This window comes from Trichomycterus rosablanca, chromosome 1 (assembly GCF_030014385.1).
Source record: "Trichomycterus rosablanca isolate fTriRos1 chromosome 1, fTriRos1.hap1, whole genome shotgun sequence".
In the NCBI taxonomy this organism is placed as follows: domain Eukaryota; kingdom Metazoa; phylum Chordata; class Actinopteri; order Siluriformes; family Trichomycteridae; genus Trichomycterus; species Trichomycterus rosablanca.
The window spans coordinates 70,121,127-70,142,120 of NC_085988.1; the positions used below are offsets into that span (position 1 = coordinate 70,121,127).

The 20,994-nt window shown below is 38.5% G+C and overlaps 1 protein-coding gene across 1 annotated transcript; it reads right to left on the reverse strand.

Annotated features, from left to right (window-relative positions):
• Positions 1 to 356: 356 nt before the first annotated feature.
• Positions 357 to 20,559, reverse strand: irak3 (interleukin-1 receptor-associated kinase 3). Its single transcript, XM_063006122.1, has 13 exons — positions 20,445 to 20,559; positions 20,154 to 20,336; positions 15,743 to 15,792; positions 14,330 to 14,399; positions 14,050 to 14,201; positions 13,028 to 13,092; positions 12,752 to 12,866; positions 8,881 to 8,999; positions 8,569 to 8,767; positions 4,633 to 4,695; positions 4,381 to 4,548; positions 3,556 to 3,985; positions 357 to 1,194 (listed from the first exon to the last, which is right to left on the reverse strand). The coding sequence occupies exons 1-13, from the start codon at positions 20,557 to 20,559 to the stop codon at positions 1,067 to 1,069; spliced, it is 1,857 nt and encodes a 618-aa protein (XP_062862192.1). The 3' UTR covers positions 357 to 1,066.
• Positions 20,560 to 20,994: the final 435 nt, after the last annotated feature.

A 20,994-nucleotide genomic window follows, 5' to 3' on the forward strand; every position in this document is an offset into this window, starting at 1 on the left:
ATGTCCAAAGAACATGTGTTTGGTGCACACACCATCTGTGCACATTCACAATTGTAATAAATAAATTTTTGGTGTTAAACAAACCAATTACTTAGCAGAAATTCTGCTGTCCTCCTCAGAAAAGTAATACTTACTACTACTTTTTACAGTCATATATTTATCCACTTTTTGATGGTCAGGGTCAGTCTGTTTGGCACCCTTCTTAAACCCTGGGCACATGGCAGAAATACACTTTGGACAAAGTGACACTTACTTATGCGTAGAGGCAATTTAAAGCAGCCAATCCTACCAAAGTAACCAAAAAATAATAAAAATAAAACATAGGAAAACCAAAGACAAGCAATGTTTAGATTTTATTTACATTTTGTCAATAATCTAATTATTCAAAAAGTAGAGTAGTAGTGTAAGTGCTGGTGAAGGAACTGTTAAACAAGGAGAGATAATAAACTTCATTATCTTTAACAGCTAAACACACTGATTAAAATATTAGGTTCCGGGAGCTCGGAGCGAAGCAGGTTAATGTACTAACCTGCAGCTTGCATGGTCGGGTGCTCAACAGACACAAATGGGCACGTCTGAAGAATGAAAGGTCAGATAAGGAGTTACATTCTCGCTACTGCAACAGTGTATCTGACTGTGCACAGTTCTTCTTACATGATAAAGTTCTCTGAATAAGTTCATTGTTGGTTGGTAAAACAGAAGTGGTGGTGGCTTCAAACGTCTGAGGAGACAGGTGCTTGTTTGCTGCCCTTCTCGGCTAGCAAAGATGTAGTGCACGCGGTGAAGGATTCACATGGATGAATTAGAATTTACTAATTTGGGTGAGAAAAATCAATCTGAAGGTATTTACATATTTTTAAATATTACATATATTTTAAAAGTAGTTAAGTATGTATGACCTTTAAAATAAGTATTGCTGCATATTTAGAAACACATAATCTTAAAAAACTGAGGTTATTGGTCTTTGTGCTTTGTGTTTAGTTTTATGTAATCCTTTGATGATGACACTGAGATACTGCTGAAATCTGTGAGATCCAGATGTTAGTCAATACTTGTGGTGATTAAATCACTTAGATGTCATTGAGAGTAGTTCCTCTGTGTTAAGTAAGCCTTGGTTGTACAGCTGGATTTTATGCCGAAGCCTCTGTTTTGCTGGATTTTCAACTGTACTCTGAAAGGCTTGGTTTCCATCACCTAGAACAAGAAAACATAACCTGATCAACAATACAAACCACTTAAAACCACACAGATACACAGACACACACAATCCCTAACTTAAAATAGCATAATGCTTAAATGTAGATTAATTAAAACATTACAGTAGATTAATTAAGGTGCTTAATTAAAAACATTGAAAAACAAAATTGAAAAACAGGAACTGGCCCAAACAAGAACCAACAGAAATTAGGGGTGTAGTTCATTTTTCAACTTTCGGAAGAACTGGAACTGTGATGCATTATCATCACAGCATTAAATAGAATAGAATAGAATGCCTTTATTGTCATATATACATATACAGGTGTACAATACAACAAAATTCTTTCTTAGCATATCCTAGCTTGTTTGGATGCTGGGGTCAGAGCACAGGGTCAGCCATTGTACGGCTTAAGGGCCTTGCTCAAGGGTCCAACAGTGGCAGCATGGCAGAGGATTCGAACTCTCAACCTTTCGATTGATAAACCAAAGCTCTACCTACTAGGCTACCACTGTCCTAAATAATAACATTGATAAGTTTAACATCGAAAAGGTCAGATTAACTCTGAGTGGCTATAGAATATTGATTGTTTTTTGAATGACAACTTAAGAAATTTATCTATCTATCTATCTATCTATCTATCTATCTATCTATCTATCTATCTATCTATCTATCTATCTATCTATCTATCTATCTATATTTACACACACACAAACACTAAAAGGTTACAACAGAAGTGGAAATTCTGACTGAAAGGAACAAATATACCTTGGAGAGGTTGCAAATCCATTGCATTAAAAAGCTACTAAAACAGCCAAAAAGAAAAGAAACACCAGCAGACATTCACTATGGCAAAATATCAAATATGTAAAACTACAGTGGTAGATAGTGGTATATAACATGTATGGCAGTATGAATGGTTTTAGCCTTAACCCCAAGTACTATTAGGTCCTGTTGGTGCTAGACCTAAAAAGATACATGGGTGATGGTTTGTTTTTATAATGCCACATTGTCATATTTATGCTATTCACAGCAGGAATCAGTGTTTTATGCTAGTTTGATTGTATTATTGTCTTGTATTATATATACACTGATTAGGCATAACATTAAAACCACCTCCTTGTTCCGACACTCACTGTCCATTTTATCAGCTCCACTTACCATATAGAAGCACTTTGTAGTTCTACAATTACTGACTGTAGTCCATCTGTTTCTTTATACTTTTTTTAGCCTGCTTTCACCCTGTTCTTCAATGGTCAGGACCCCCACAGGACCACTACAGAGCAGGTATTATTTGGCTGGTGGATCATTCTCAGCACTGCAGTGACAATGACATGGTGGTGGTGTGTTAGTGTGTGTTGTGCTGGTATGAGTGGATCAGACACAGCAATGCTGAAGGAGTTTTTAAAACACCTCACTGTCACTGCTGGACTGAGAATAGTCCACCAACCAAAAATATCCAGCCAACAGCGCCCCGTGGGCAGCATCCTCTGACTACTGATGAAGGTCTAGAAAATGATCAACTCAAACAGCAGCAATAGATGAGTGACCGTCCCTGACAGTGAGTGGACACAATATTTAAAAACTCCAGCAGCGCTGTTGTGTCTGATCCACTCAAACCAGCACAACACACACTAACACACCACCACCATGTCAGTGTCACTGAAATGCTGAGAATGACCCACCACCTAAATAACACCTACTCTGTAGTGGTCCTGGGAGGGTCCTGACCATTGAAGAACAGCATGAAAGAGGGCTAACAAAGCATGCAGAGAAACAGATGGACTACAGTCAGTAATTGTAGAACTAAAAAGTGCTTCTATTTGGTAAGTAGAGCTGATAAAATGGACAGTGAATGTAGAAACAAGAAGGTGGTTTTAATGTTATGGTGTATGTTTTCAGTTTTATATTAATTAGGAAATGATTATTTCTGTATTATCCTGTGTGAAGATTTTTGGCATATGTAGACATTGTCTTTTACTGTTGTATTTTGGGCATTCATTTAGAATGTGTTTTATGGTGATTGGTATGCAACAGTCTTTACAAAGTGTGGGGTTTTCTACTAGTATTAAATGTTTGTGTGCCAATCCGGAACAGCCTATTCTACATCTACTGTATATAACCTGATCTGTACATTTTCCATAATGCATCCTGATGTTGGGGTGATTCTCATGTAGTTTATTATTCGTTTGTGTATTCCATTGAAGTTGCCATTTATTTTTTATGTAGTCATTTATAAGGGGCATGGGTGATGGAAAACCACATTTCCAGTTTTCTGATACCAAATGTTTACATGTTTTTTGCAGTAAATGTAAAACACATATTTATATATGCAGATAATTGAACTTATAGCCGCATACCTGAAGGTTTAAAGGATGGATTGTTGCTAAAACCGTTAGCCCAGCAGTCCTCACAGCCCTGCATTTCCGCTCCGGCCGCACAGCTGCACTCCACAGGCCAGCTTCCGTACAGATCCAATGCAGGGTCGCAATCCATCGTTAGGTTTGGAAAAGTTGCAGCTTCTTTCTGACCAGGCATGACAGAGCTATTTGGGGGGCATAGTATACGCCCTTCCACGCCCAGAAAGATGACCTCTGACTGGCTGCACTCATGAGGTCCTGACTTTTCTGTAAACTGAGGCTTCTCCATTTCATCATCTTCAACAGGCAGGCTGGTGCTCGGGCCCTTGTCAACCAGAGAAATAGGTGGGACTACTGTGTCATCCAGGGTGCATGGCTGGTCCTCAAGGAAAGGGGGCAAAGCAAAAAGGTGGTTCAACTTTTCTAGCACCTAGGAAACACAGGCAAAATCGTAATATTTAACGTATTAGAATGCATGATTTTTAATTAAAAATGCTGTGCTCTGCTTCCGGTCTGTTGTTGCAGTGTCACTGCAGGGCTAAGAATGATCCAGGTTAAAAAGGTATGTAGAGAAATAGATGGACTACAGTCAATAATTGTAGAACTACAAAGTGCTTCTATATGGTAAGCGGAGCTGATAAAAAGGACAGCGAGTGTAGAAACAAGGAGGTGGTTTTAATGTTATGGCTGATCAGTCTATATATGCAGGTTGGGTACATTACGATTTGCAAATTAATAAAAAAGAAACATCAAAGGTTATTATAAATTGTAATATTGCCTGGGTTGGGTATTCATAAAAAGAAATGTGTGTGTGTGTGTACTAACAGTGTCCATGCTGGGTCTGGCTCGGGCGCGGCTGCTTGTACACTCCAGTCCCAGACGTAACAGACAGAGGGCTTGTGCAGTGGGCCAGCGTCCTGCTCTGGAGTCCAGAAAGCGCAGGCAAGCATCCACACTGCCTTTTTCTTCTACTTCTAAACTCAGCACATCCTTCTTTAAGAGTAGAAATTAAAATATATTATTGCAATAACTTGAAAAAATATTTCAAAGTCTGTTTAAAAACACACAAACTCTTACCAGTAATGTCTGCTTTGGTTCCTCTTGCATCACTTTTTGACCTGTGCATGTCTCCAGTATGACCTACCAGTGTATACAGTTGAAGTCAAAGGTTTACATACACTTTAAAGGAGAGGTATGATTTAAATGGTTACATAATACGTTCTTTGTATTGTAGATATTTTGGGCTCCTAATTCCTAGGTTATTATTGCCCAGATTATTCTACTTCTTTGTACCTATTTAAATATGCCTAGTTTCACTGCATTCTTCAAAAAGTACATGAAACATTGATCTTTTTACCATGATTAAAAAGAAAACCAAAACTTATACCATATGCCAAACACTTCCACAAAAATGCAGACCTGCCATGAACACGAAACTGCTGGAACTGACTGGACTTTCCACAGTCAAGTGAGCTTGCAGTGCATGAAAGAAGTCCTGCTTTTACAAACATGCACTCTAAAGCTCGACTAAGATTTCTTGCTGATCACATGGACAAAGAACATGCCAAAGCAGAGACTTCTTTCAGAGCCCATTTGAGATGTAAAGCTTGATGTAAAGATGGGTCATGACTCACCACTTTGAGCCAAACTTATTTATTAATTAGGATTTTAATGTCATGTTTTACACATTGGTTGTACATAGGACAGGTAGTTACAGTTACACAAGAGTCAAATCAAATTAAATAAAGGTTTATTTGTTACATACATAGTCATACACAGTACAACTGGCAGTGAAATGCTGGCAGTGAATAATCATTCGTCTTTTTAATGTCAAACACAGTCATGGACAATTTCATGTCTTCAATTCACCTCACTTGCACGTCTTTGGACTGTGGTTACAAAACGGAGCTCCCAATGGAAACTCACGCAGACACAGTAAAAACATGCAAACTCCACACAGAAAGGACCCGTACCGCTCCACCTGGGAAGCAAACCCAGGACCTTCTTGCTGTGAGGTGATGGTGCTACCCACCGAGCCACTGTGCCCTTGTGCCAAATTAAGTAAAAAATTGTCATTCAGTCAAAAAAGAATTTCTCTCAACATTCTCTCAATAATAACAGCAAATAACTGAGGTCTTTTACCATCTACTGTACATAATATTGTGAGTGGATTCAGAAAATCAGAAAGAATGTAAAAATTTCTGAAAATTTCAGCCTGTGTAGGGCAAGGTCGAAAACCACTGTTGAAAGATAGTGACATCTGAACTCTTTGATGGCATTGCATGCTAAATGGCACCGTGATAAATACAGCCACATGACAAAGCCATAAAAAATATTCCAATTCCAATTAAATTCCAACCCCTCCTCGTCCTCTGGGCCCAAGCTCTTTTCAGAATATATATGGAATATATATACTGTATATACAGTGTATCACAAAAGTGAGTACACCCCTCACATTTCTGCAGATATTTAAGTATATCTTTTCATGGGACAACACTGACAAAATGACACTTTGACACAATGAAAAGTAGTCTGTGTGCAGCTTATATAACAGTGTAAATTTATTCTTCCCTCAAAATAACTCAATATACAGCCATTAATGTCTAAACCACCGGCAACAAAAGTGAGTACACCCCTAAGAGACTACACCCCTAAATGTCCAAATTGAGCACTGCTTGTCATTTTCCCTCCAAAATGTCATGTGATTTGTTAGTGTTACTAGGTCTCAGGTGTGCATACGGAGCAGGTGTGTTCAATTTAGTAGTACAGCTCTCACACTCTCTCATACTGGTCACTGAAAGTTCCAACATGGCACCTCATGGCAAAGAACTCTCTGAGGATCTTAAAAGACGAATTGTTGCGCTACATGAAGATGGCCAAGGCTACAAGAAGATTGCCAACACCCTGAAACTGAGCTGCAGCACAGTGGCCAAGATCATCCAGCGTTTTAAAAGAGCAGGGTCCACTCAGAACAGACCTCGCGTTGGTCGTCCAAAGAAGCTGAGTGCACGTGCTCAGCGTCACATCCAACTGCTGTCTTTGAAAGATAGGCGCAGGAGTGCTGTCAGCATTGCTGCAGAGATTGAAAAGGTGGGGGGTCAGCCTGTCAGTGCTCAGACCATACGCCACACACTACATCAAATTGGTCTGCATGGCTGTCACCCCAGAAGGAAGCCTCTTCTGAAGTCTCTACACAAGAAAGCCCGCAAACAGTTTGCTGAAGACATGTCAACAAAGGACATGGATTACTGGAACCATGTCCTATGGTCTGATGAGACCAAGATTAATTTGTTTGGTTCAGATGGTCTCAAGCATGTGTGGCGGCAATCAGGTGAGGAGTACAAAGATAAGTGTGTCATGCCTACAGTCAAGCATGGTGGTGGGAATGCCATGGTCTGGGGCTGCATGAGTGCAGCAGGTGTTGGGGAGTTACATTTCATTGAGGGACACATGAACTCCAATATGTACTGTGAAATACTGAGCAGAGCATGATCCCCTCCCTCCGGAAACTGGGTCGCAGGGCAGTGTTCCAGCATGATAATGACCCCAAACACACCTCTAAGACGACCACTGCTTTATTGAAGAGGCTGATGGTAAAGGTGATGGACTGGCCAAGCATGTCTCCAGACCTAAACCCAATCGAACATCTTTGGGGCATCCTCAAGCGGAAGGTGGAGGAGTGCAAAGTCTCGAATATCCGCCAGCTCCGTGATGTCGTCATGGAGGAGTGGAAAAGCATTCCAGTGGCAACCTGGGAAGCTCTGGTAAACTCCATGCCCAGGAGAGTTAAGGCAGTTCTGGGAAATAATGGTGGCCACATAAAATATTGACACTTCAGGAACTTTCACTAAGGGGTGTACTCACTTTTGTTGCCGGTGGTTTAGACATTAATGGCTATATATTGAGTTATTTTGAGCTAAGAATAAATTTACACTGTTATATAAGCTGCACACAGACTACTTTTCATTGTGTCAAAGTGTCATTTTGTCAGTGTTGTCCCATGAAAAGATATACTTAAATATCTGCAGAAATGTGAGGGGTGTACTCACTTTTGTGATACACTGTATAATAGCCATTTTTACCCATTAGTTCATTCAAGAGTGGTGCAGCAATCAAATGCACCAGCCCACCAATGCTGAGATCTTGAGCTCTTAAGTTTGAATCTCAGCTGTACTATCAACTTGGTCAGGCCTCCAACAGGAACAAGGGTGGAAGACGGTGACGGGTGACGGAGCTCTACATTTGTTAACGCACTGTTAATCATTAACCCTTCTCTCTAACTCTACATGGTCTACCACTTCATAGCTAATTTGCTGTGATTCCTAAATGTTTTCCTTGTGAGTAATAACACTAAGAATTGATCATGGAATATCTAGGAGGGAAGAAATTTCATGAACTGATTTGTGGCAATGGTGGCCTTCTATTAAGGTACAACACTTAAAATACACTTGAAATGAGCTCTTTCAAACTACTCATTTATTAACAAATGTTTCTAAAGGCAGACTGCATGGCTAGGTGCTTGATTGTATATAACTGGAGTAAATGAAACATCTGAATTTAATGATTAAGGGCTGTGTCCCAATACACAGTCTGTACACTATACACATACAGTGAGTGCCAATAGGGTAATGTATTTCTAATAAGAACGGCTGTATGTTTAAACAGTATTTAAAAATCGCAACAACACTGCTGCACCTGATACCATAATTCAGTATTACACAATGATACCAGAACAACACACACTATTAGGTCATTACCATGATGGTGTCAGTGGAGTGCTGAGAATGGTTCACCATTTAAACATGATCTGGACTGTGCAGGTCCCTTTTGACTGATAAATGGTGAACAGTATACCCACAAAGAACATTTATATGGTAGGTGTAAAATAAGTAATGAATGTAAATACAAGGTAGATATACCTAATAAAGTGCTCAGTGAATGTATATGACCTTGCAACTCTTTTGTCTGGTCTATTTAACTGAAAGTGTGTGAATAATGGGATCATGTACTCACCATACCAAAGCTGTAAATGTCTAAATTGACAGAGAGTTTGCCATCCCGTATATATTCCTCTGGTAAGTAGGCCAGGCTGTGACGACAGGCAGTATTCATTGTGATGGTGAAACTCTGATTAATGGAGTGCGGCCTCAGATGTGCCATTCCAAAGTCAGACAGCTTGGGTTGCAAATGCTCATCCAGCAAGATGTTTGAACTGTCAAAACAACACAGTTATGGATTTGAACCAGACAGTTCAATTAAGACTTACTTTGAAACAGTGACGCTGACCACCACAGGCTGGTGGTTGGTGTTGCAATTTATTGATACCTTGTTATGTTTCCACAGATGACCATGCATGGCTGAGCTGTGTGCAGATGGTACACTGCCTTTGCTGTTCCTCTGATGATGTCAAGCCTCTCCTGCCAGGACAAGGGTCTCTCACTTTCCTGTATGAAAAGAAACTTAAATGTGCGGCCTGATGTCACCCAGCCAATATATTTTATATAGCTGAGTTAGTATACACTGATTAGGCATAACATTATGACCACCTTCTTAATATTGTGTTGGTCCCCCTTTTGCTGCCAAAACAGCCCTGACCTTTTTCCTGCTTCTAACACATCAACTTTGAGGATAAAATGTTCACGTGCTGCCTAATATATCCCACCCACTAACAGGTGCCGTGATAAAGAGATAATCAGTGTTATTTACTTCACCTGTCAGTGGTCATAATGTTATGCCTGGTCTTTGTATATGCTATGCATAACAAGATTTCAAGTTCAAGATCTCCCCCTACCCTGGACTCTATGTTTCATTATTCACACATATGTATATATCTACATATAGTATGTATAGTGTTTTTTATGTTGTATAATAGTAATTTTTTATTATCATTTCCTTATTTTTTATTTTATTCTACTCATTTTCATTTACTGTATTTACTGTACTTACACTGTACTGGAGCTGCTGTAACACTCGAATTTCCCCCATGGGGATCAATAAAGGAATCTTATCTTATGTGTAATCAGGCTATACATAGTAACTGAATAATTCAGATAAGCTGAATCTGATATATTATTTGATATACTGTATATCATGTTGTATTATGTACAGCCCCACTGGCTAATATAATGTGACCTTAAAACTATACATGGTAGTACCTACAATAAATCATTGAAGTAGAATTGAACTACTGTTTCAGAACTACCTAAAAATTAAGAAAAATAAATAAATCTCTAAAATTTACTTATAGCTCCCTGACATATTATTAGAGGCAGAATAAACAACACTGGTACTATTTTCTCCAAAAAAACATCTGTTAAACATCTGTTAAAATATTTTTTAAACAAAACAATAAGTCCCAATTACTATCCCTGCATTAAATACATTGTATTTGAGACTTTTATGATTCTTGATTAGTTTAAGAACTCGTCTGAAAGCACATCTGGGTCTGATATCACTCCCAAATAAACTCCTGAATTCACAGCATTTTAATGAGGTTTATGTAAGGATAGAAATAGCCAAAGCAAAAGCTTGCTTCTCAGATCATCATGCCTTTTTTTATGTAAAAATGTTTTGGATCACTGTCTTGTGAGAAGAGAATTTTATATATATACAGTGTATCACAAAAGTGAGTACACCCCTCACATTTCTGCAAATATTTCATTATATCTTTTCATGGGACAACACTATAGACATGAAACTTGGATATAACTTAGAGTAGTCAGTGTACAGCTTGTATAGCAGTGTAGATTTACTGTCTTCTGAAAATAACTCAACACACAGCCATTAATGTCTAAATAGCTGGCAACATAAGTGAGTACACCCCACAGTGAACATGTCCAAATTGTGCCCAAATGTGTCGTTGTCCCTCCCTGGTGTCATGTGTCAAGGTCCCAGGTGTAAATGGGGAGCAGGGCTGTTAAATTTGGTGTTTTGGGTACAATTCTCTCATACTGGCCACTGGATATTCAACATGGCACCTCATGGCAAAGAACTCTCTGAGGATGTGAGAAATAGAATTGTTACTCTCCACAAAGATGGCCTGGGCTATAAGAAGATTGCTAACACCCTGAAACTGAGCTACAGCATGGTGGCCAAGGTCATACAGCGGTTTTCCAGGACAGGTTCCACTCGGAACAGGCTTCGCCAGGGTCGACCAAGGAAGTTGAGTCCACGTGTTCGGCGTCATATCCAGAGGTTGGCTTTAAAAAATAGACACATGAGTGCTGCCAGCATTGCTGCAGAGGTTGAAGACGTGGGAGGTCAGCCTGTCAGTGCTCAGACCATACGCCGCACACTGCATCAACTCAGTCTGCATGGTCGTCATCCCAGAAGGAAGCTGACGCACAAGAAAGCCAGCAAACAGTTTGCTGAAGACAAGCAGTCCAAGAACATGGATTACTGGAATGCCCTGTGGTCTGACGAGACCAAGATAAACTTGTTTGGCTCAGATGGTGTCCAGCATGTGTGGCGGCGCCCTGGTGAGAAGTACCAAGACAACTGTATCTTGCCTACAGTCAAGTATGGTGGTGGTAGCATCATGGTCTTGGGCTGCATGAGTGTTGCTGGCACTGGGGAGCTGCAGTTCATTGAGGGAAACATGAATTCCAACATGTACTGTGACATTCTGAAACAGAGCATGATCCCCTCCCTTCGAAAACTGGGCCTCATGGCAGTTTTCCAACAGGATAACGACCCCAAAACACAACCTCCAAGATGACAACTGCCTTGCTGAGGAAGCTGAAGGTAAAGGTGATGGACTAAACCCAATTGAGCACCTGTGGCGCATCCTCAAGTGGAAGGTGGAGGAGTTCAAGGTGTCTAACATCCACCAGCTCCGTGATGTCATCATGGAGGAGTGGAAGAGGATTCCAGTAGCAACCTGTGCAGCTCTGGTGAATTCCATGCCCAGGAGGGTTAAGGCAGTGCTGGATAATAATGGTGGTCACACAAAATATTGACACTTTGGGCACAATTTGGACATGTTCACTGTGGGGTGTACTCACTTATGTTGCCAGCCATTTAGACATTAATGGCTGTGTGTTGAGTTATTTTCAGAAGACAGTAAATCTACACTGCTATACAAGCTGTACACTGACTACTCTAAGTTATATCCAAGTTTTATTTCTATAGTGTTGTCCCATGAAAAGATATAATGAAATATTTGCAGAAATGTGAGGGGTGTACTCACTTTTGTGATACACTGTATATATATATATTTATATAAATATACTGTATATATATATATATATATATATATATATATATATATATATATATATATTCTTTATGCATTTTCTCCCCTTTTTCTCCCTTTTTAGCGCGTCTAATTGCCCGATTACGTCATGCTTCCTCTCCACCAATGCCGATCCCTGCTCTGATTGAGGAGAACGAAGCTAACCCACGCCCCCTCCGACATGTGGCCAGCATGCTGTATGCATTTTATCACCTGCACTTTGACGAGTGCAGTGCAGCTCAGCGTTGTGTACGGAGAGGAAACACCCTGAGAGCACTCTTCTTATCTCTGTGCAGGCGCCATCAATCAGCCAGCAGAGGTCGTAATTGCACCAGTCATGGGAGAGAGACCCCATCCGGCTTAGTCCGGCCCATATCTGAACAACAGGCCATTCGTTGTTCATGTGGCTGCTCAGCCTTAGCAGGTAGGCAGAGCTGAGATTCGATACGATGTATTCGAGATCCCAGCTCTGGTTCCTGCGTGTGTTTTTACCACTGCGCCACCTGAATCTAAATCTCTTGCTCCTTAGTGGCATTTATCCTAGCCAGGTTTACAGGAAGAAAAAATCTAAAACATCCTCCATTATAGCTAATGGAAATTAGCTTTTTCAGTAAAGATTTGTTTTACCTAACCACAGAAGCTAAACCTAGGCAGGTTTCAAAAGCATCTTGCAAATCTTACATTTGTGGTACATTTGTGGTGCTTACTTTTGTGGTAAATAAAATAACCTTAAAAAAATAAAACAAAAAATTATAAAATGTAATTTTCAAAGATTACATCTTATAAACAGCTTTTTAATTTTTCAGGAACCATGTAAACACAGTGAAGCACCAATTCTAATGTGCCCTCTGTAGCAGTATAGAATTATCAGCTCATTAACAGTTAAATGTATTTAAATACTCAAGAGACTGTTAGTTGAAGTAAAAATTCAAATACAATTTTAAATGAATTTGACAGGCTCACCTGATTATGCAGTCTGTGAAATAATGAGCCATTAGACATGAATGGATAGGCCAGACAGTAGCGATCACCCTCCGAAAAGCTGCCCCAAAGCTCCAAAATGTTGGGATGCTCATAGCTTTAAAAGAAAAACCAAAGAAATTATTTCTGTCAGTACAATGATAAACATATAACATGTATGTACTGTAAATGATTAATATGTGACAAATGAGATTATGAAATCATAAAACACTAAACAAGGAGATGTAACATTTAAATTATTAAAGTGCATGAACGTACAGCTGAAGGATTTCAATCTCTGTTTTAAACTTCTCCCACAAAGTTTTCCAGGCTCTTTTGTTCCCCTGTGTTTAAAATAATTAAAAGGACATCAACCACAAGCAGCATATTTATACATTTTCCATTTTAGAAACTTTTGTAGCTTTGTAAAGGCAGACTGCATGGCTAGGTGCTTGAGGTTATACACTGACCAGGCATAACATTATGATCACTGACAGGTGAGGTGAATAACACTGATTATCTCTTCACCACGGCACCTTTTAGTGGGTGGGATATATTAGGCAGCAAGTGAACATTCTCAAAGTTGATGTGTTAGAAGCAGGAAAATGGACAAGCGTAAAGATTTAAGTGAGTTTGACAAGGGCCAAATTGTGATGGCTAGACGACTGGGTCAGAGCATCTCCAAAACTGCAGCTCTTCTGGGGTGTTTCCAGTCTGAGTGGTCAGTATCTATCAAAAGTGGTCCAAGGAAGAAACAGTGGTAAACCAGCAACAGGGTCATGGGTAGCCAAGGCTCATTGATGCACGTGGGGAGCGAAGGCTGGCCCATGTGGTCCGATCCAACAAACGAGTTTATTCTGGTTCTGATAGAAAAGTGTCAGAATACACAGTGCATCGCAGTTGCAGGGCTGTTTTGGCAGTAAAACGGGGCCCAACACAATATTAGGAAGGTGGTCATAATGTTATGCCTAATCGGTGTACATCTGTGGCAATGAGACCTGAATTCAAGAATAAAGAGGTGTGTCTCAATACTTAAGTCCTTATTGTGTATATTTAAATACAATTTTCATTGAAAAACCACTGTGTGTGCACATTTGCATGTGTGTATATACTTCCAAAATGTATTTGAGAAAGATTTCAGGAAATTTACTTTAAGAACCAAGGCAGCAAATAAGCTTTGTATAGCAATTGCTCTCTACTGGCAACTGCTTTTGAATATTCTTAAACTGGTTGAGTATATATAATGTAACACTTGAATGGGCCCCTTATTGTATCAGAATAATATGTGAGTCATACTGAACCTGCTTGAAAACTTTCACAACAAAGCTTTCATTTCCTCGTCTTCCCCGGTAAAGCTCTGCAAAAGTGCTCTCTCCCATTTTCAAATCCTGCCGGAAGTTTCCAGTTCCCTCTATGACTTCTGAGTAAGTGATCAAAGCCTTCTGTCTTCTGGCTATGATGTGAAAGCATAGACTATTAAATTAAATGAAGTGTTTAAAACCCTCAAAGATATTACAATTTTAAATCATGATGATTAGTGTCAAAAACTTTGGAAAGTAAGTGCTGTTCTAGAAGTCTTACCTTGATCAAGCACACAGTTAATGTGAGGAAGGTTCAGAGACAAACTTGATTCTTTATTGTAAAGCTCAGGCTGAATAAAAAAAACAACACAAGTCAACTGACATTTGACACTGCAAAGATAAAAACATTCAAAAGGTTTTCTTGATTTTCTTAACATGAGCACCTGCAGGTATTTTAAAGATTTTTGGATGCCAGACAGTATGTAAATAAAGACCAAGAACAATCTGTAAAATTCATTCATTTATTTTTAGTAATTGCTTTATCCTTATCCAAACTGCAGTGTGTCTGTTGTAACCCACAAAACACTGGGTTAAAGCATCTTTCACACGAGTGCCAAAATAATGTAGTATCTCTACATAGACAAACAACTAACAAATGTACTTTCATTATTAATTAACTATTATAATGTCATATTATTAATTGTAATTAATCATATTAAATTAAATTATTAATTATATTAATTATATTAATAATTATATTAACTCAGGATTTCTACATAGAGACACAACTAACAAATGTACTTTCATTATTAATTAACTATTATAATGTCATATTATTAATTGTAATTAATCATATTAAATTAAATTATTAATTATATTAATTATATTAATAATTATATTAACTCAGGATTTCTACATAGAGACACAACTAACAAATGTACTTTTATTATTAATTAAATATTAGAGTTTAATATTATTAATTATAATTAATTCTACTAATAATTATATTACCTCAGTATCTCTACATAAACAACTAAAAATGTACTTTCATAATTAACTAAACATTAGAATTCAATATTATTAATTATAATTAATAATATTAAATTAAATCATTAATTATATTAATAATTATATTAACTCAGTATCTCTACATAGAGACACAACTAAAAATGTACTTACATTATTAATTAAATATTTGAATTTAATATTATTAATTATATTAACTCAGTATCTCTACATAGAGACACAACTAACAAATGTACTTTCATACATGTACAGTGCAGGAAAAACTTCAGATTGAATGAGCTACTCAATTGACCACATACAATTTGTAGATACTAATATATTTTCTGTCTTCACTAAAAAATACCTGGTCAAAATGATACAAATCCCAAGTCTTTGATTATCATTCATATTTACCTCATCTATATGAAGGCATAGAGTTAGCCCATTTAACACAAACCCCCGCATAATACTAAAATAAATACAAATAACAGATCATCTGATCTTATGTGAAATACTACTGAAAAACCAGATTAAAACTGTTTGTAGTCCAAAGTTGTAACCATTTTACTTAGAATGGTTTAAAGACAAGTTAATACTTATTCATGTACTAAATAGGTAAAATCCAATTTTAGAGCAAATAATGACTCACAAAACCCACATGCAAATAATTTTCTGTAGCACTACATACCTTAGGAAATTCTTGACTTGAAGATGGACTTAATATGTTTCTATTAGAGTCTAGAAAAAAACACAAATGAGTTAAATACACGTTTTCACCTTGTCATTAATAGTTATAACATGTACAACCCCAAATCAGAGTTTCTTACATTTACTTTGACTTTTATTTCAGTGCAGACAGGATGAACCTTCATTTAATTTATTAATAAACATCCATTTGTGCATTTCAGGCCCGTAACACATTCCAAAAAAAGTTGGGATGGGGGCAATTTAGGGCTAGTAATGAAGTGAAAAAAGATATTTAATGTTTCGCCTTATCGACTTTATTGACATTTGTAAACATACCCTAATTTCTAATTTGTAAAAATCCAGGGAATACATGACCTGTAGTTACTAAAAAGAAGATAGAAATATAATTTTTTTTAAATTTAAGAAAACAGAAATGACTAAAGACTGAGGCACACTACATAATTTACATCGGCCGATATTAAAAATGTTAACAAACTTAGATATACTGTAAAGACTGAAGAACACCATTTAGAACATGCTTTTAAATCAAAAATACTCCCAACCTAATCTCAGTCCCAGATAACTCAAAATTTCCATGTGAGTAAACATGGTGGACTACCTTCCACCAGACAGGTGTTCTGCATTCATGTCAAAATATAAAAGCAAAAAGAGGAAGTGAGTATGTATGTAAACAAGTACAGAGCAGAAGTGAAACATAAACAAAAGAATTGATATGACAACAAGGGTTATACATCAACAAAAAATCCACAAGCTTTAAATCTACTCCACCTTTCCTATCCGATACCGACATTTCTCCTCTCAAACAACTAAGCTGTAATAATACATGTCTCAATGCACCATGGTTAAACAAGCTCTCTAAATAACAATGCTCAGACTGTGAAACAAATATTCTAAAGTAATAAATACAGAACCTACGACATCACACTTATGCAAAACTGCTGTTTTTATTTTAACTTTTACACACAGAACATTTAGCAGCATTTTTGGCTTGTTTACCAAAGGTGTCTACAATTGGAAAATGTGGATGTCAATCAAACGTGATGGACCAATTAGAATTGATGCAGAGTTGAGTTTTTTCCGTTAAAGTTCTGTCACATTTTTAGTTTATTAAAAACCAAAGCGTGCTTATTAAATAACCTGCTGGATTTTGAAGAGGAAAACAGGAAACTGTGTAGTTTGTTTGATAGGTTTTCTTTATCTCAGGTGAGTGATTTATCATTTATAAAGCGATTTTTATTGTGTTTAAACAGTGTTTTTAGATGTGGCAGTAGTAGATGATTTTTTAAAATGCTAAAAGTTTAAGTATATAAGTGTGTTTTAATTTCTGAATGGCTGTTGCAGATGAGTTGTAGATCATAAGCGACACTTGTCATGTAATGTGAATTACATATATATTGTCTGGCCCTTTAAGAATGTTAAGTGTATAATGCTAGGGTATAGGGAGCGAGGGTGTAGGGAAGAGATTAAAAAATAATAGTCTCCGCCTGTGCTATGTTGTTCTGTGTTCGCACTGAGCGTGTGTGACATTAAAGTAGCGTTCTCATGAAACCCAACTTGAATGTTTGGACATTGAATTATTTTACAACACTCCGTTGGAACGTACTGTATCTTCATGTGTTATTTGCTGTACACACAAACAATGGCCTTATTTATATTAAAAGGTATTTACATTAAGCAACAGTATCGGATCGGATTACACGTTTTTTTTCTTCCAATATCCGATCCAGTGATTTGGGCCAATATCGGACCGATACCGGATCGGATCGGTGCCAGCCTTAGTTCTAACACAACACAGGTTTTCTTTGTGTGGATTAAGTTCCCTTTATTTCTCAAAAACATGCAAATAGGTAAACTGGCTACTCGTTATTTAGAAACCTCATTTATATAAAAGTAATTTTTTTAAATAGGCCGGCTGGAGGGGTACCCTGGGTATGAGCAAACAGACCCTCTGAGAAAACGATAAAGATTTGTGGCACCCATACTACCTGCTCCACTACTGTAGCACACTATAAATAATGAATTAATTATTTCATTTTCATGTAATACCACTGCTTTATCCTGATCAGTGTTGCAGTGTGTCCGGTTTTCTCTGAATTACTGAAGACAATGCAGTGACACACCCCAGTCAGGGCGTCAATCCATCGCAGGGCCTCGGCCATAATTATAATAATAATAACAACAATACTAATAATAATATTTTAAAAAAATGATTGTGAACATAGTACATAATGAGATCATTTGCAATTGTTTCTCATTTGGGTTCAGTTTAACAGAACTGGGTATTGAACTGTACACATAAAAACACTATAGTGCACAGGGGTCCAAACACATTCAGGGGTCTGTCTGTTTGTTCATGACAGGAACAGTAGTTACTCATTACACAAGATTTATCAGTTCACAAGGTTACATCGAACACAGTCATGGACAGTTTAGTATCTCCAATTTACCTCACTTGCGTGTCTTTGGACTGTGGAAGGAAACCAGAGCACCCAGAGTTAACCCACGCAGACATGGGGAGAACATGCAAACCACGCAAAAAGGACCCGGACCGCCCCACCTGGGGATCGAACCCAGGACCTTCTTGCTGTGAGATGACAGTGGTACCCACTTAGCCACCCCCTTTAGGTTGACTGAAGATCCTGGTTAAAACACTGTGTCCAGGCCTTTTTTATAAAGATATTTCCTGTTCATGGGGTATTCTGGAAAATTCAAGAATAAGGGCATAAAATGCTCAGTCATCCTTCTGTATGTTTGACAAGGGGAAAAAGTGCCCTATGAACACCTACATGAACACAGGGCATGTGCAAATGTTTTTCCAAACTGTAATGAGAGGTAAGGATATAACCCAGGTCTTATAATACTACTACTACTAATTAATACTATTAATAATAATAATAGTAATAATAATAATAATAATTAATGTGAAAATAGCTCATGAGATCATTCGCAGCTGTTTCTTCATTTGGGTTCAGTTTAACAGAAATGGGAATTGAACTGTATACATAAAACCACTATAGTGCACAGGGTGGCCAAACACCCATTACCCATTGTGTCCAGATCCCTTCTATAAGGATATTTTCAAGGTGTATTTATGTCATGCACATAGTGTTTTGTAAGCCACAAATAATCTACAGTTTAAAGATTTGATTTGGGGTTAAAGTATGAAAAAGTGATGATATAATATTACCAAAGAAATATGTTAGATTTTATATCAGGACTTCTCCAGGATGAGAAAGAAATACAGGGTGTTCCTAAAGTCTGGACACATATGAAATATCACTTTATAACTAACTATGTGTTTACTAAAATACACACTCAGTGGCGTAACTAGCAGCTCATGGGCCCCAGTGCAAAAAACAATTGGGGCCCCCTCAACAAATTTCATATATATACCGCTTATATATGAAATTATATAAGTGCCTCATGGCAATTTGTGTGCCATGAGGCACACAAATTAGTCCTGTCCCTGTATAAAAGACTCCTGTCACAGAATCAGTTTCTTCCGTTCAAATCTCTCGACCACCATGGGCAAGACCAAAGAGCTATCAAAGGACGTCAGGGACAAGATTGTAGACCTGCACAAGGCTGGAATGGGCTACAAGACCATCAGCAAGAAGCTTGGTGAGAAAGAGACCACTGTTGGTGCGATCATTCGAAAATGGAAGAAATGCAAGATCACAGTCAATCACCCTCACTCTGGAGCTCCATGCAAGATCTCACCTGGTGGGGTAAGAATGATTCTGAGAAAGGTGAGGTCAGTCCAGAATTACACGGGAGGAGCTTGTCAATGATCTCAGCATATATATATGCTGATAGCTGATCAAAATGAATTAAAGGTACTCACTTTTAATATTTTACTTAATGAAAATATTGTAATATAATAATGAGTGGCGAGTGCAGCCAATGGGGGGGAAAGGGCAGTGCGGTGGGGGGTTTAGTTCATGTCGTGGAGGGCCCCCTCCTGCCATGGGCCCCTGTGCACCTGCCCGCTGGTAGTTACGCCCCTGTACACACTCATACATATTGCATCACAGATAGTGGAAAACACATTGAAGATGTTATTGGTTAATAATCTAATGAAATAAAATGTTGTTGACAATTTTTTAAATGTATTGTAAATATGCATTTTGCCTATGTGTCCAGACACCCTGTATTGGCAGCTAATCACCGTGGCAGTGATAGCTCAGTGGTTAAGGTACTGGACTAGTAAACAGAAGGTTGCCGGTTCAAGCCCCGCCTCCACCAAGTTGCCACTGTTGGGTTCCTGAGCAAGGCCCTTCACCCTCAATTGCTCATTGTGTTCTGCTCATTGTGTAAGTCGCTTTGGATAAAGCGTCTGCTAAATAATGTAAATGTACATGTATTGCCTGTGTGGATGTGTGTTTACTCACCCTGACAGCAAAAAAGACTGAGAGCTCTGTAATGCCCCATGTCCTCCAGAACCCGGGTCAGATCTGCTACAGTTTTGTTCTGCTGAGCCCAGGACCACAGCAGCTCCTGAGTGGGACTCTTCCCTGCTGCAGCATGTAGCTCCGAGCACCGCACCTCCATCCAGCTGGGTACGATCCGGGTCGCTGTGTACACAGAGGAGGGATGATGGGTCTCACCCGAATCCTCACATCATCTAACATGACCACACATAAAATTATTATGGTTAAATGTGTGAACGCGGACTGTCTTACCCAAACCTCTCCATCCCAGTGAGTCAGGACCGCTGTCCATCAGCTTACAGAAGGTGTCCATTAACCGCGGCGGAACATCGAACAGAAAAGTAGACGGATCTAGTTGATCAGACATGTTGTAGGTGAGTAGAGATGAAGTGATGATGATCAAACTGTGAGTCTGAAAGTCAAGTGCAGACTTTCGCTGTTGCTGAAAGTTTGGAAATACCCAAACCCCGCCTATTTCCTTTAATACGCTCTGACGCACACGCTTTAAACACAAGAAAAACAAACATGAAGAAAAATAAGGGGGTTTTAGGGAAGTAACACATGTAGGTCAGGAAAATCTATTTTATTTTATTGTGCTAGCAAGTGCAACATTTCAAAAAAATACCCCAAGTGGGACGACCAGTGTTCAACTTCTCAACCTAGGGATCAGACCCCACGTGTGGTCGGATGAAAGCAGGTTGAGGCGCAGGAGATTTTTACAAACCATTAAAACTGAGCACAAGCAAGGCCATAATCACACTATACACCGATCAGCCATAACATTAAAACCACCTCCTTGTTT